This window comes from Pan paniscus, chromosome 11, assembly GCF_029289425.2.
Source record: "Pan paniscus chromosome 11, NHGRI_mPanPan1-v2.0_pri, whole genome shotgun sequence".
NCBI lineage: Eukaryota > Metazoa > Chordata > Mammalia > Primates > Hominidae > Pan > Pan paniscus.
The window spans coordinates 6,013,483-6,026,135 of record NC_073260.2 but is presented as its reverse complement, the minus strand read 5'-3'; the positions used below and the strand labels follow the sequence as shown (position 1 = coordinate 6,026,135).

The 12,653-nt window shown below is 51.7% G+C and overlaps 1 protein-coding gene across 2 annotated transcripts; it reads right to left on the bottom strand.

The window, feature by feature from the left end:
* Positions 1-1,800: 1,800 nt before the first annotated feature.
* On the bottom strand, positions 1,801-9,166 carry SURF6 (surfeit 6). Of its 2 annotated transcripts, XM_003822423.5 has the most exons (5): positions 8,921-9,151; positions 7,263-7,472; positions 6,589-6,677; positions 5,418-5,630; positions 1,801-5,218 (listed from the first exon to the last, which is right to left on the bottom strand). In XM_003822423.5, the coding sequence occupies exons 1-5, from the start codon at positions 9,012-9,014 to the stop codon at positions 4,739-4,741; spliced, it is 1,086 nt and encodes a 361-aa protein (XP_003822471.1). In that variant the 5' UTR covers positions 9,015-9,151; the 3' UTR covers positions 1,801-4,738. The 2 variants fall into 2 exon arrangements, with proteins under 2 accessions (XP_003822471.1, XP_008974271.1); XM_008976023.4 differs by lacking the exon at positions 1,801-5,218 and having other exon boundaries at positions 5,429-5,625; positions 6,585-6,677; positions 8,921-9,166.
* Between the last annotated feature and the right edge of the window lie 3,487 nt (positions 9,167-12,653).

Sequence of the window (12,653 nt, the reverse complement as noted above, 5' to 3'; positions counted from 1 at the left end):
GAAACAAACCCTGTTAACTTCAAAAAGATGCAAGTGATTTTTGTTGTTTTTTGATACAGGGTCTCACTCTGTTGCCCAGGCTGGAGTGCAGTGGCAGGAACATGGCTCACTGCAGCCTCAACCTCCTGGGCTCAAGTGATCCTCCCACCTCAGCTTTCTGAGTAGCTGGGACTATAGGCATAGGCGTGGGCAACCGCCCCAGGGTAATTTTTTAAATTTTTTGTAGAGACAGGGTCTCACTACATTGCCCAGGCTGACCTCAATCTCCTGGGCTCAAATGATCCTCCTGCCTCAGCCTCCCAGTATCGGGATTACAGGTGTGAGCCACCACACCCCAGCCAAGGACTCAAGTTATACAAAGTATGTTTTCTGACCACAATGAAATTCAACTAGAAATCAGTAACAGAAAGATCTCTGGAAAATTCCCAAATATTTGGAAACTAAATGACATACCTTTAAATAACTCATTAGTCAAAGAATAAATCAAAGGGAAATTAGCAAGTATTTTGAACTGAATGAAAACACAACATATGAAAATTCGTCAGGTATCACAAAAGCAGACTGAACTTTTTAGACCTTACAAATGCATGACTGTCCCCCTTGCCTCTGATCTTCTGCCTGGGGGCTGCGTTTCCCCAATCTTTGTTCACTATACTGAATCCTACATGACACTGTCAACCTATGAAGAAATCCAGAGATAGACTCTCTAAAATAAATGGATTTGGGAATAGCAGCTTATCTGGAACACTGCAACCGTTGAGGATGGTCTTGCAGTGAGTCCTGTTATTTGTCTGTTTGTAGAAATGTCTTGTGGTAAGTCCTGTTGCAGGAATGTGTGCGTGAGGGCTGCTTTATCACCTCCGACTGTTTTAGAGTTTGACATAAGTGACTCCATTTTGGTACCGGCAACGTTCACAACTTTCCATGTGACTTCAGCACCCTGCACCCCGATCCTTTCCCTGGCCACTTTGCAGGACCACTATCTATGAGACTATGAGTTCCTTGAGAGCTAGGGCTGGGTCTCATTCGCTCCTGAAACTTTCACCCAGCAGAGTGATGGCCCACGCCATGCATGACATGCGTTGCTCAATGACTGCATCCACTCAGCCAGTATGCCAGTCTCCACTGAGCCTCACTCTCAACCTCCCTGGCCGGCATAGGTTCCTTGCGCAGACATCCAGTGGCAGTAAAATATTGCTGTGCTCTCAGCTTCCCCCACCTGCAGCCCTCACTGGCCCACCCAGTTGTCCTGTCTCTGCTCAGGACGAGACCCCCCCTGCCTCTTCAGTCTACGTAGCCAGGTGATGGTAGTGGCCTTTTCCAGACCCTCACTGGCCCCTTAGTTCACTATGATGACTTCACCTCTTGGGAACCCATGGGGATGTCTTTCCCTCCAATACATCTACATTTGCCTGACCCAGAATGTGGTTTCAAGATGGGTCCATGCCTGGCTCCAAATCCCCTTATCAGAGTAAGGAAATACCCTGAATTCCTAGTTTGCTAAAAACTCGTTATAAATGGCTGTCGCGTCATTTACTGTGTTCCTGTTCTGCAACCATGGAGATGGTCACGTGGGTTTTGCTCCTTTAATCTATTGATATGAATCACACTCTTGATTCTCTGGCATTGAAACTGCCTTGCAATTCTGAATTAAATCCAGTGTGACACTTTGCTAAACTTGGTTTATTATTGTCTAAAATCTTGACATTGGTATTTGTAGGGACCAGCCCCACAGGGTTGGTGGGTCTCTCCCTCCCTGTGTGCAGCAACGAGAGAGTGTAGAAATAAAGACACAAGACAAACAGATAAAAAAGGCAGCTGGGCCCGGGGGACCACTACCACCAATGCGCGGAGACCGGTAGTGGCCCCGAATGTCTGGCTGCACTGTTATTTATTGGATACAAAGCAAAAGGGGCAGGGTAAAGAGTGTGAGTCATCTCCAGTGATAGGTAAGGTCACGTGGATCACATGTCCACTGGACAGGGGGCCCTTCCCTGCCTGGCAGCCGAGGCAGAGAGAGAGAGGAGACAGAGAGAAAGACAGCTTATGCCATTATTTCTGCATATCAGAGACTTTTAGTACTTTCACTAATTTACTACTGCTATCTAGAAGGCAGAGCCAGGTGTACAGGATGGAACATGAAGGCGGACTAGGAGTGTGACCACTGAAGCACAGCATCATAGGGAGACAGTTAGGCCTCCGAATAACTGCGGGCAGGCCTGCCTGATGTCAGGCCCTCCACAAGAGGTGGAGGAGCAGAGTCTTCTCTAAACTCCTCCCGGGAAAGGGAGACTCCCTTTCCCAGTCTGCTAAGTAGCAGGTGTTGTTCCTTGATACTTTTTGCTACTGCTAGACCACGGTCCGCCTGGCAACGGGCGTCTTCCCAGACGCTGGTGTCACTGCTAGGCCAAGGAGCCCTCTGGTGGCCCTGTTCGGGCATAACAGAAGGCTCGCGCTCTTGTCTTCTGGTCACACCTCACTATGTCCCCTCAGCTCCTATCTCTGTATGGCCTGGTTTTTCCTAGGCTATGATTATATAGTGAGGATTATAATAATATTGGAATAAAAGGTAATTGCTACAAACTAATGATTAATGATATTCATATGTAATCATATCTAAGATCTATAGCTGGTATAACTATTCTTGTTTTATATTATACTGGAACAGCTCGTGTCCTCTCTCTTGCCTCGGCGCCTGGGTGGCTTGCTGCCCACAGGTTTTGGTAACTTCCCTTTCTCTTACCTAGTTTTGGTATCAAAGCTAAGTTCACGAATGAAGTGTTCTCTCAACTGATTCTGTTAGAATTTGTCTACGTCTGGAATTACCTGTTCTCTGTATCGTGGAACTTCCCTGTAAAACCGTCTAGGGGAACATTCTTAACTACTGACTCAATTTCATCAGTGATTACAACTCTAGTCAGTTTTGGAGATTTTTCTTCCATTTACTTTGAGTTGTTCCAACTTAAGCTGCATGCTTATTTTTCTTTAGCTTAAAAAATATAGACATACAGCATATGTGTGTATAAATGGCACTATTTATCTGTAGATGCACATACATTTAGGGGCTATGAAATGTTTTTTTGTGCTGCTTTAGCTCTGTTCCACAAATCTTAAATTTTTTCTTTTTGAGACAGTCTCGCTCTGTCACCCAGGCTGGAGTGCAGTGGCTCGATCTTGGCTCACTGCAGCCTCTACCTCCTGGGTTCAAGTGATTCTCCCGCCTCAGCCTCCCAAGCAGCTGGGACTACAGGTTTGCACCACCACACCCAGCTAATTTTTTATTTTTAGTAGAGATGGGGTTTTATCATGTTGGCCAGGCTGGTCTCGAACTCCTGATCTCAAGTGATCCACCCGCCTCCCAAAGTGCTGGGATTGACAGCACGAGCCACCATGCCAGGCCCTGTTCCACAAATTTTAATACGTAGCATTTTCATTATCCTTTAGTCCCAAATATTTATAATAGCCATTAGGAATTCTTTAACTCATAGGTAATTTATAAGTGTGTTTTTAAAATTCCAAATATGAAATGCCACAGCACTCCAGCCTGAGTGACAGAGCAAGACTCTATCTCAAAAACAAAAAAAATTAGCTCAAAAATTTTTTAATGACATTGGGATACGGTCAGATAACGACACTGATTCCTTGAAATACCTTAAGACTTCTTTTCTGGACAAAGTAGGTGGTCAGTTTCCATCCATGTTCCATATATGAATGGAAAGAGTATGTATTCTCTTCAGATACTGTTGTGTCTGTCTCTCAGCTCAAGATCATGCCCACCTCACATCTGATCTTTCACAGGGCTTTTTCATCAGTCACCTCTGTCTGGTAACAGTCACACCAGCTCCCGTTCAGTTACAGTCTTTGTCTCGTAACCGGAGAGTTTCATCAAAAGAATTTTATTTACAGCTTTATCATCCATATGCCACTAAAATTCACCTGAGTTTTTTCAACCTGCACTCATTTTGATTGCCTGGAACTCTGGATTTAATTCTTCCATCCCACTTTGTATCTTGCATTCACTTCACTCTCTCTCCAGCTTTTATTCTTTCTTTCTCTTTCCCTAGGTCCAATGCACTTGACCAAACTCACATGCGTGGACTCCGGGAAGGTACTGCTCCCTCCCTCCAAATTCTGAGCAGTAAAATGCCGCCCCGGGGCACTGGGGAACAGAAAGGAATGAGACCCCAACAGGCAGAAGCCAAGAGAGCGGGGAGGAGCCATGGCGTTCTGCCCCAGGATGCACCACGCCTGGACGTGCTCCCCCGACTCCCAGTGCCAGGTGCCCGTATGCCACACCTCAGGGGTGTCCTCTGTTCGGGTGAGCTGCGGACTAACGTGGCCCGGCAGCAGAGGCCACCGTCTTCTGTCCCGTGGCTCCTGCGAACACAGGCAGTGGGGAACGGGCAGTGACTGCCCACCCCCACCGTTCCTCCTCCCTGACCCTGCAAACCTCGGGGAAGCTTTCAGGCCCGGGAAAGCAGACCAGGCCCCAGTCTCCCTCACCCTTTCCCTGGGTCTGAAGGTCCCGGATCCTGCGTTCAAGGATGACGCTGAAACTCTCTCTTTCTCACATGTGATCTGTGATCTGGGCCCTCACAACTCAGCAGAGCACCACTGTGTCCCCCTCATATGGAGGGGCCGAGGTCTGTGGAGATCCTGGGACAGAGCCAGCGTCAAGGACTCAGAGGGTGTCCTGGAGTCTCCTAGGACAAAGACGGCGGCCCCAGGTGGGAAAGACTCAGACCAGGCCTGCGCGCTCCAGGTCCTGCGGCAGGATGCGGCCCTTCTTGCGGGCTCTGAGCAGGCGGCGCTCGGCGCGGGCCGCCTTCTTCCTGCGCAGGTTCTGCCGCCGCCGGTCCTGGCGCTGCTGCATCTTCTCCACCACGCCGGCCGTGCGCTTCTCCCACCGGCGCTGCCGCTGCGCCCTGCGCTTCTCCTTGCGCTTCAGGGCCTCCTGCAGCAGGCGTTCGTCGTCGCGGATCTTCACGCCCTCCGCCTTGTAGAGGAGGTTGGTCCACTTCATCTTCGCCTCCAGCTCCTGCGCCTTCCCCTCATCCTGGCCGCGCAGCTCGTCCAGCCGGCTCTGCCGTGCCTGCAGGCGCTCCAGCAGCTGCCGGTAGTTCCTCCCGGTCAGCGGCGTGAGGTTCCCCTTCACCCTCTGCCTCTTCTCTTTTCTGCGCTGCGCCTTGCTGGCCGGCTCGTCTTCGCTCACCTCCACCTGGGAAGAAGGTATGACATCAGCTCATGCCAGCCCTGCACTAGGCCCCAGCCTTGGCCAGCACCCTAAGGGACCCGCGAGGTCCCCGTCACCACCTTACAGACATGATGGGGTTCGGAGAGAGATCATGAAGCTAACAAGGGGCAACGCTGAGGCCTGAAGCCGACCCAGCCCGCCCGAGGACCCAGCTCCCGCTCACCTTATTGAAGATCAGCCCGGGCGGCTCCCGCGGCTCCGTGCAGGCCCCCTCTGGGGTTGCCTCCACCACCTCCTGGGCCTCCGCGGCCTCCTCAGCCTTCCTGGCCTTCTCTTTCGCCCGCAGCTCCTTTCGCTTCCTCTTCTTCCGGTCCCGTTCCTGCTTTCTCCTCCGCCTTTTCTCCAAGGCGGCAGGGGACAGCTCCTTGGCACTGCCCTGGGGGAAAGAGGCACCCACTCATTAAAGTTCTCTCGACCCCAGGGTCCCCCAGCCTGGCCCATAGTCGAGAAGAATCAGGGCTGGAAGGCAGGTGAGAAAATCCTCACGCGAACAAGGGGCCCACGGAGTTCAATGTTCCACCATGATGTTCCCCAAAAAGCAAATGACCCCAAAAGAGAGAAGGGACCCCCAAATAAGAATCACAGCTTCCAATTCCCGGGTGCTTACCCCGTGCCAGGATACATTACGAACATGGTTTCACATGTCATACATCGTTTTATAGATGAGGAGGGTCAAGACCACTGCCTAGAACTTGGAGTTGGGGTCTGAACACCTGTCCTGACCGCTGCCCATTCTGTTCACGAGGTACCCAAACGAAGCCCTCCCCAATGACCTTTCCCATCCCCGGGCCAACAAGAGCCCTACACCAGCCCAAACGAGACCTGTGCTTCAGGAACAAGGGCCCGGAGCCTTGCTCTCCTCTTAGGAACCACACACTGTACCTCGGGATGGCGGAGGAGAGTAGCTGGGGACTGTCCCCCACACAGCACGAGGCCTTAAGGAAGGGCCCCAGGGAAAGGGTGGGTAGGGGCCAACACAGGGAAGACAGTACCATTCAGCACAAAGAGCTGCATTGGCGCTTCCTGTGCCTGGCCACTCAGCTCAAGTCCCTACTCAACTCACAGGACTATTATGACATTCGGAGAAACAGACACAGGAGGTGCCCATCCCAGTGTCAGTTCAGCAAAGGCAGCTTCCCAGAAGGAAGGAGGCTGATGAGCTTGGGGACTGAGGTTCTCCAAGAAAATAACTGCTCTCCCAGAGCACAGCTGCTGGGGCCCTGCCAGACTCGCTGCAGAGGGGAGAACAGGGACAACAGCCCCTCGCTGACAGCTGACCCCAGGGAAAACACAGGCAGAGCAGTAACGGCACTCCAGCAAACCTGCCCGCCTACCTGGCCCCGGGCCTCCTGGATCTTCTCATGCAGTCGCTGTCGCAGAACATCCAGAGCAAAGACAGACTCAGGCTCAGTGGCCAGGCCATCTGCAGGGAAGGAGACAGGACTGCAGGGGGCCCTCTCTTCCCCTCCCCCTCCCTCTCTAGGGCCACGAATCCCTGTCCCACTGTGGCCACTCATGGATCTGCAGGGCAATTCCAGTAAATTCCACTCCACCGCTTCAACCTGGACTGGTTCCTACAACATCCTCCAGGCCAGGTAACTGAGTGCCTCGCGAGGTAGGTCACTGTGGTATGAGAAAACACTTCCTACGGTGCAAGCCAAACCACCTCCTCCAAATTTTGTAGCCTAGGCCCCAGAACAAGTTGGCTCTCACAAGGCCCCTGCAGAGACCTGAGGGCAGGAAAGCTCTTCAAGCCAAGCTGCTCCAGGTCCTCAGAGAGACACAGCCTTGCCCCCTGACATCCTGCTAGCCATGTGGCCTGGAACGCCACACAGTTCCTTTGGTCCCATCCACCCTAGCACTCCTGTGATCTTTGCTCTTGGGGAAGTCTTGTGCTATCCCTGTGCGCCTGCTGCTGCTTTTTTTTTCTTAAGAGCAAAGGGGACCAAGCCCAAGCCCAGCCCCAGCCCCGCCCTGCACAGAACCAACATGCCCTGAAGCCTCTCACCTGCAGGGTTCCCTGCAGAGCTGGAAGCCCAAGCTGCTTCCTCTTTGGCTGCCTCAGGCCTCCTGGCCCCAGAGGCTGCTGGAGATTTCTCCCCCAAGGACTTGGCCTTGTGCTCAGCAGCCTTCTCTTCTCGCTTCCGGAATTTCTTTTGTGTTTTCTTCCTTTTCTTTTTTGGGGGCCCTGCAGTTTCTGAGCCTTGAGTTTTGCCAGCTGAAATGCAAAATAAGAAAGAGTTAAGTCCCAATCTCATGGCCCATTCAATAGGCAGGAAAGGCTCACCAAGGCTTTGATCCCAGGAGGATGCCGAAAGAGGATCAGGATCGGGGGCCAGAGACACTGATCCTAGAGCTCAGAACCACAACCTTGACCCAGTAGTTCTGCTTGTGAGAATTCATCAGGCACAAAGATGAGGCTTCACGGACGTTCATCACATTATTTGAGTGAAACATTAGAAAAACCTGAATATCCACCTCCACTAACAATTTCTGGCCCTGCTTTACAATAAGCTACCATGCTGCCATCAAACACAATGGCAAGGGCTTTCATTTTAGCTGCTGGGGGTTACGTTTACATTTTTTCTTTTTTGAGATGGAGTCTCACTCTGTTTCCCAAGCTGGAGTGCAGTGGCGCAATCTCTGCTCACTGCAAACTCCACTTCTCGGGTTCAAGCGATTCTCTTGCCTCAGCCTCCGGAGTAGCTGGGACTACAGGCGCCCACCACTGTGCCCGGCTAATTTTTGTATTTTTAGTAGAGACGGGGTTTCACCATGTTGTCCAGGATGGTCTTGATCTTCTGATCTTGTGATCCGCCCTCCTCAGCCTCCCAAAATTCTGGGATTACAGGCGTGAGGCCGCACGGCCGGACAATGTTTACATTTTAAATGGGAGAAATCAGTCTAAGTAAAGTAGGAGCTGAATCGTTTTAATGGAAAAAAAAAAAAAAAACTTCAAAAAGGATGAGAAAGACTGACGGAAGACATACTAGGTAATGAGAAAATTCACTTAAGATGTTGGATTTGCTATAACCAACATATCGTCCTTGAATAAAAAGGAAACCCCGTTTTACCTCTGGTGGTTCCAGAGACCCTGCTGCTCTCCTCTCCTCCTGGGCCCAGACATCACTGACAAGTCCCCGCTGTCGGCTTCCCCACCCGATTATCTACTTCCGTTGTGCAGCGTGGTCACCAGGCCATGAGAACCCTAAGCGCAGGAGCCCTCTGCCATCCTCCTCCTTCCCACGCCGCACCATGCCCGTAGTGAAGGGACTAAAAGGGTCTTTTCCCACTCACTGACCATTACTCCTGTCTCTACTAAACCCCGTCTCTAATAAAAATGCAAAAAAAAAAAAAAAAAATTAGCTGGGCGTGGTGGCGGGCACCTGTAGTGCCGGCTACTCGGGAGGCTGAGGCAGGAGAATGGCGTGAACCCGGGAGACGGAGCTTGCAGTGAGCCGAGATCGCGTCACTGCACGCCAGCCTGGACGACAGAGCGAGACTCCGTCTCAAACAAAAAAACAAGAAACAAAGAAGGAAAACGGCGGTAATTTCACAAGTCACTTAAGATTTTTTTTCTAGTACTTTACAGACTCGTCTACACCGGCTCCGGCCGCGTCCCCCGTTTCGCAGGCCCCTTAGTCCCGGCCCGGCGCTGTGCGTTACCCCGCGTGCGCGCCTGCTGCTCCGGGCCCGAATGGGAGCAGATCTTCTTGGCCAGGCTCTGCAGGTAGGCGTCCTTGGCGAGTAGAGAGGCCATGGCGGAGACCCGGGCCGTTCACGACTCACACCTTCCCCGCTGAGCGTGCGACTCTCACCACCTCCGCCGGAAACCACCACACGGGCAGGCGCCGCCAAACGAGCGCCGAGCCGCCAGCCCGCGCGCTCTATTAGCCAGGCCTGACTCCGCCGGAAGCGGCGCGCGGGGCGGGGCGCACAGCATTGTGGGCCGAGGGCAGCCAATCTCCGCCCGGAGTCAGTGCAGCAGGGCACTCCCGGGGCCTGGCCTCAGTGCCTCTGTCACCCCGGTCCCGCACGTGTTCCTGTGCTCCCCTCACCCCCAACCCCGACACAGCAGGCGCTCATGAGTAGGGGCGAAATGAATGAATGACCAGCAGTACATTCATTCCGTCCTTTGGGGTGGGGGGCCTCAGGTCTCAGGCGGACACAGACTGAGCGCCTGGCACGTGGCAGGCCCTAGGTTCAGTCCTAGGGGACACAAGCAGTGTGTCACACACACAGATGTGTTCTCGGCGAGTGTCTGCCGTAGAGGTGACTGATAAACCTGGCGAGCGTGTGACTGTCAGGTGAGGGGAGCGCCAAAGAAAGCCCAGGGGAAAAGGGAGAAGTGTTGGGCGGGAGGGAGCCGGCATGTTCAAGGAAGACCCCCTGGGCAGTGGCTTTTGCTCTGAAAAATAGAATTACACACTACGATTTCCTCCCCCACCGCGGAGACGGAGTCTCGCTCTTGTCGCCCAGGCTGGAGTGCAGTGGCAAGATCTCGGCTCACTGCAACCTCCGCCTCCCGGGTTCAAGCAATTCTCCTGCCTCAGCCTCCCGAGTAGCTGGGATTACGAACGTGTACCACCATGCCCAGCTAATTTTTGTATTTTTAGTAGAGACGGGGTTTCACCATGTTGGCCAGGCTGGTCTCGAACTCCTGACCTCAGGTGATCTGCCCACGTCCGCCTCCCATAGTGCTGGGATTGCAGGCATGAGCCACCGTGCCCGGCCCACACTGCGATTTTTAACACAAGATGTGGCCTTTATAATAACTCACTAGGGGCAGGAGAAAAGAGAGGTCATGGCCTGAGGCTTGGGACCACCACACCCCAGTTCCTGCACTGGAAAATTACAGGCTCGTTAAGGACCCAGAGCCCCTTCCAGGGCCACCCCGTTGGTAGAGAAGGGAGAACTTAGAGTCTTAAATTACAATTTGAAAAGGTGGCTGCTAATATATATATTAGAAACAGTAAGAACTGTTGTATTTGAAACAGAACTAAACTTTCTTCCCCTAACTTCTGCCATGAGGTGATTTAAAAAAATTTTTTTTGGCCAGGCACAGTGGTTCACGCCTGTAATCCCAGCACTTTGGGAGGCCAAGGCGGGAGGATCACTTGAGCCCTAGAGTTGGAGACCAGCCTGGGCAACATAGTGAAACCCTGTCTCCATAAAAAAAAAATTTAAAATTAGCCAAGTGTGGTGGCCAGCCCCTGTAGTCCCAACTACTCAGGAAGCTGAGAAGAGAGGATTGCTTGAACCGGGGAGGCAGAGGTTACAGTGAGCCAAGATCACGCCACTGCATTCTAGCCTGGAGTGCCAGGCTGTCTCAAGAAATATGTATTTTTTTCACTTTTAAAAAAGGCAGTCAAATTTAGCAGTGTGGGGGTTGAATGCCAACTATAGTGACACTAAGGTTAATTCGTTCTGACATCCCACTGCCATTCAGACCAGCCTAGAGGTGATGTTTCATGGAGGATAGGCGTGACACTGCTGCTGACTCCCCTGAACTGTGGGGTATCTTAACACCATCACCCTACTGAGTTCAGAATGGGCATCTGACCCCCCAAGCCCCATCTCTTCCTCTCACTGTCAACCCTTTTTTCAGTTAAAGCGGCTCCATCCTTCCAGGTGCTTGGGCCAGACCTTGAAACCACTGACTCCTTTCTTACTCCCCACATCCAATGCTTCAGCAAATCCTGTCAGCTGTGCCTTCAGAGCACCTCCAGCATCTGAGTGGACCCACTCCCATCTCACCACCACTTTGGTCCTGTTTTATTTATGTTTTGAAATGGGGAGTCTCACTCTTCCTCCCAGGCTGGAGTGCAGTGGTGTCATCTTGGCTGACTGCAGTCTCCACCTCCTGGGTTCTGCCTCAGTCTCCTGAGTAGATGGGACTATAGGCGCGTGCCACCATGCCTGGCTAATTTCTTTTTCTTCTTTTTTTTTTTTTTTTGAGGTGGAGTTTCGCTCTTGTTGCCCAAGCTGGAGTGCAGTGGCCCGATCTCGGCTCACTGCAACCTCCGCCTCCTGGGTTCAAGCGATTCTCCTGCCTCCGCCTACCAAGTAGCTGGGATTACAGGCATGGACCACCACGCCCGGCTCATTTTTGTATTTTTAGTAGAGACAGGGTTTCTCCATGTTGGTCAGGCTGGTCTGGAAATCCCGACCTCAGGTGATCTGCCCGCCTTGGCCTCCCAAAGTGCTGGGATTACAGGCGTGAGCCACCGCGCCCGGCTAATTTCTATATTTTTTAGTAGAGACGGGGTTTTAGCATGTTGCCCAGGCTGGTCTCAAAACTCCTGACCACAAGTGATCCACCCGCTTTGGCTTCTCAAAGTGCTGGGATTACAGCATGAGCCACCGGGCCTGACCTGGTCCTGTTTTAGATTTTAAGACTCCAAAATAACAACCAAATGCAACACACAATAAAAATAGGCATAAAAGCCTTTCAGCTGGAACCGCCATCTTCCAGTAATTCGCCAAAATGACGAACACAAAGGGAAAGAGGAGAGGCACCCAATATATGTTCTCTAGGCCTTTTAGAAAACATGCAGTTGTTCCTTTGGCCAAGTATACGCAAATTGATAAGAAAGGTGATATTGTAGATATCAAGGGAATGGGTACTGTTCAAAAAGGAATGCCCCACAAGTGTCACCATGGCTAGACTGGGAGAGTCTACAGTGTTCCCCAGCATGCTGTTGGCACTGTTGTAAACAAGGGCAAGATTCTTGCCAAGAGAATTAATGTGCATATTCAGCACACTAAGCACTCTAAGAGCCGAGAGAGCTTCCTGAAACGCGTGAAGGAAAATGATCAGAAAAAGAGGGAAGCCAAAGAGAAAGGTACCTGGATTCAACTGAAGCGCCAGCCTGCTCCACCCAGAGCAGCGCACTGTGAGAACCAATGGGAAGGAGCCTGAGCTGCTGGAACCTCTTCCCTATGAATTCATGGCATCATGGGTGTTAAAAAAATAAAAGACCTCTGGACTAGAAAGAAAAAAAATAGGCATTAAAAAAGCTATTTGGGGAACAACTGAAGAAATCTGAATACAGCTAGATACTAGAGGATATGCAATCATCATCCATTCTGGTTGTGGTGATGGACGAAGGAGAATGTGCTCAGAGAGGCAAACTGACAAGTACTTCCATGAGTTCGACTGCCCTCAAAATAAAAAGCCTGGGATAAAAGAGTGACATGGACTGAGGATGGGCCGGGGCTTAGCAATGTGGAGGCCACTGGTGACCTTAATCGGTGTAGTTTTGCTAGAGTCATGGAAACAAAACCTGTCTGACGTAGGCCCAAGAGAGAACTGCAAATGGTTATCAGCTGCTTCCCCGTGGAGCTCTGCTGCCAAAGGCCATGAGCTGGAGAGGAAAAAAGGTCAGCAGAGCGGCTT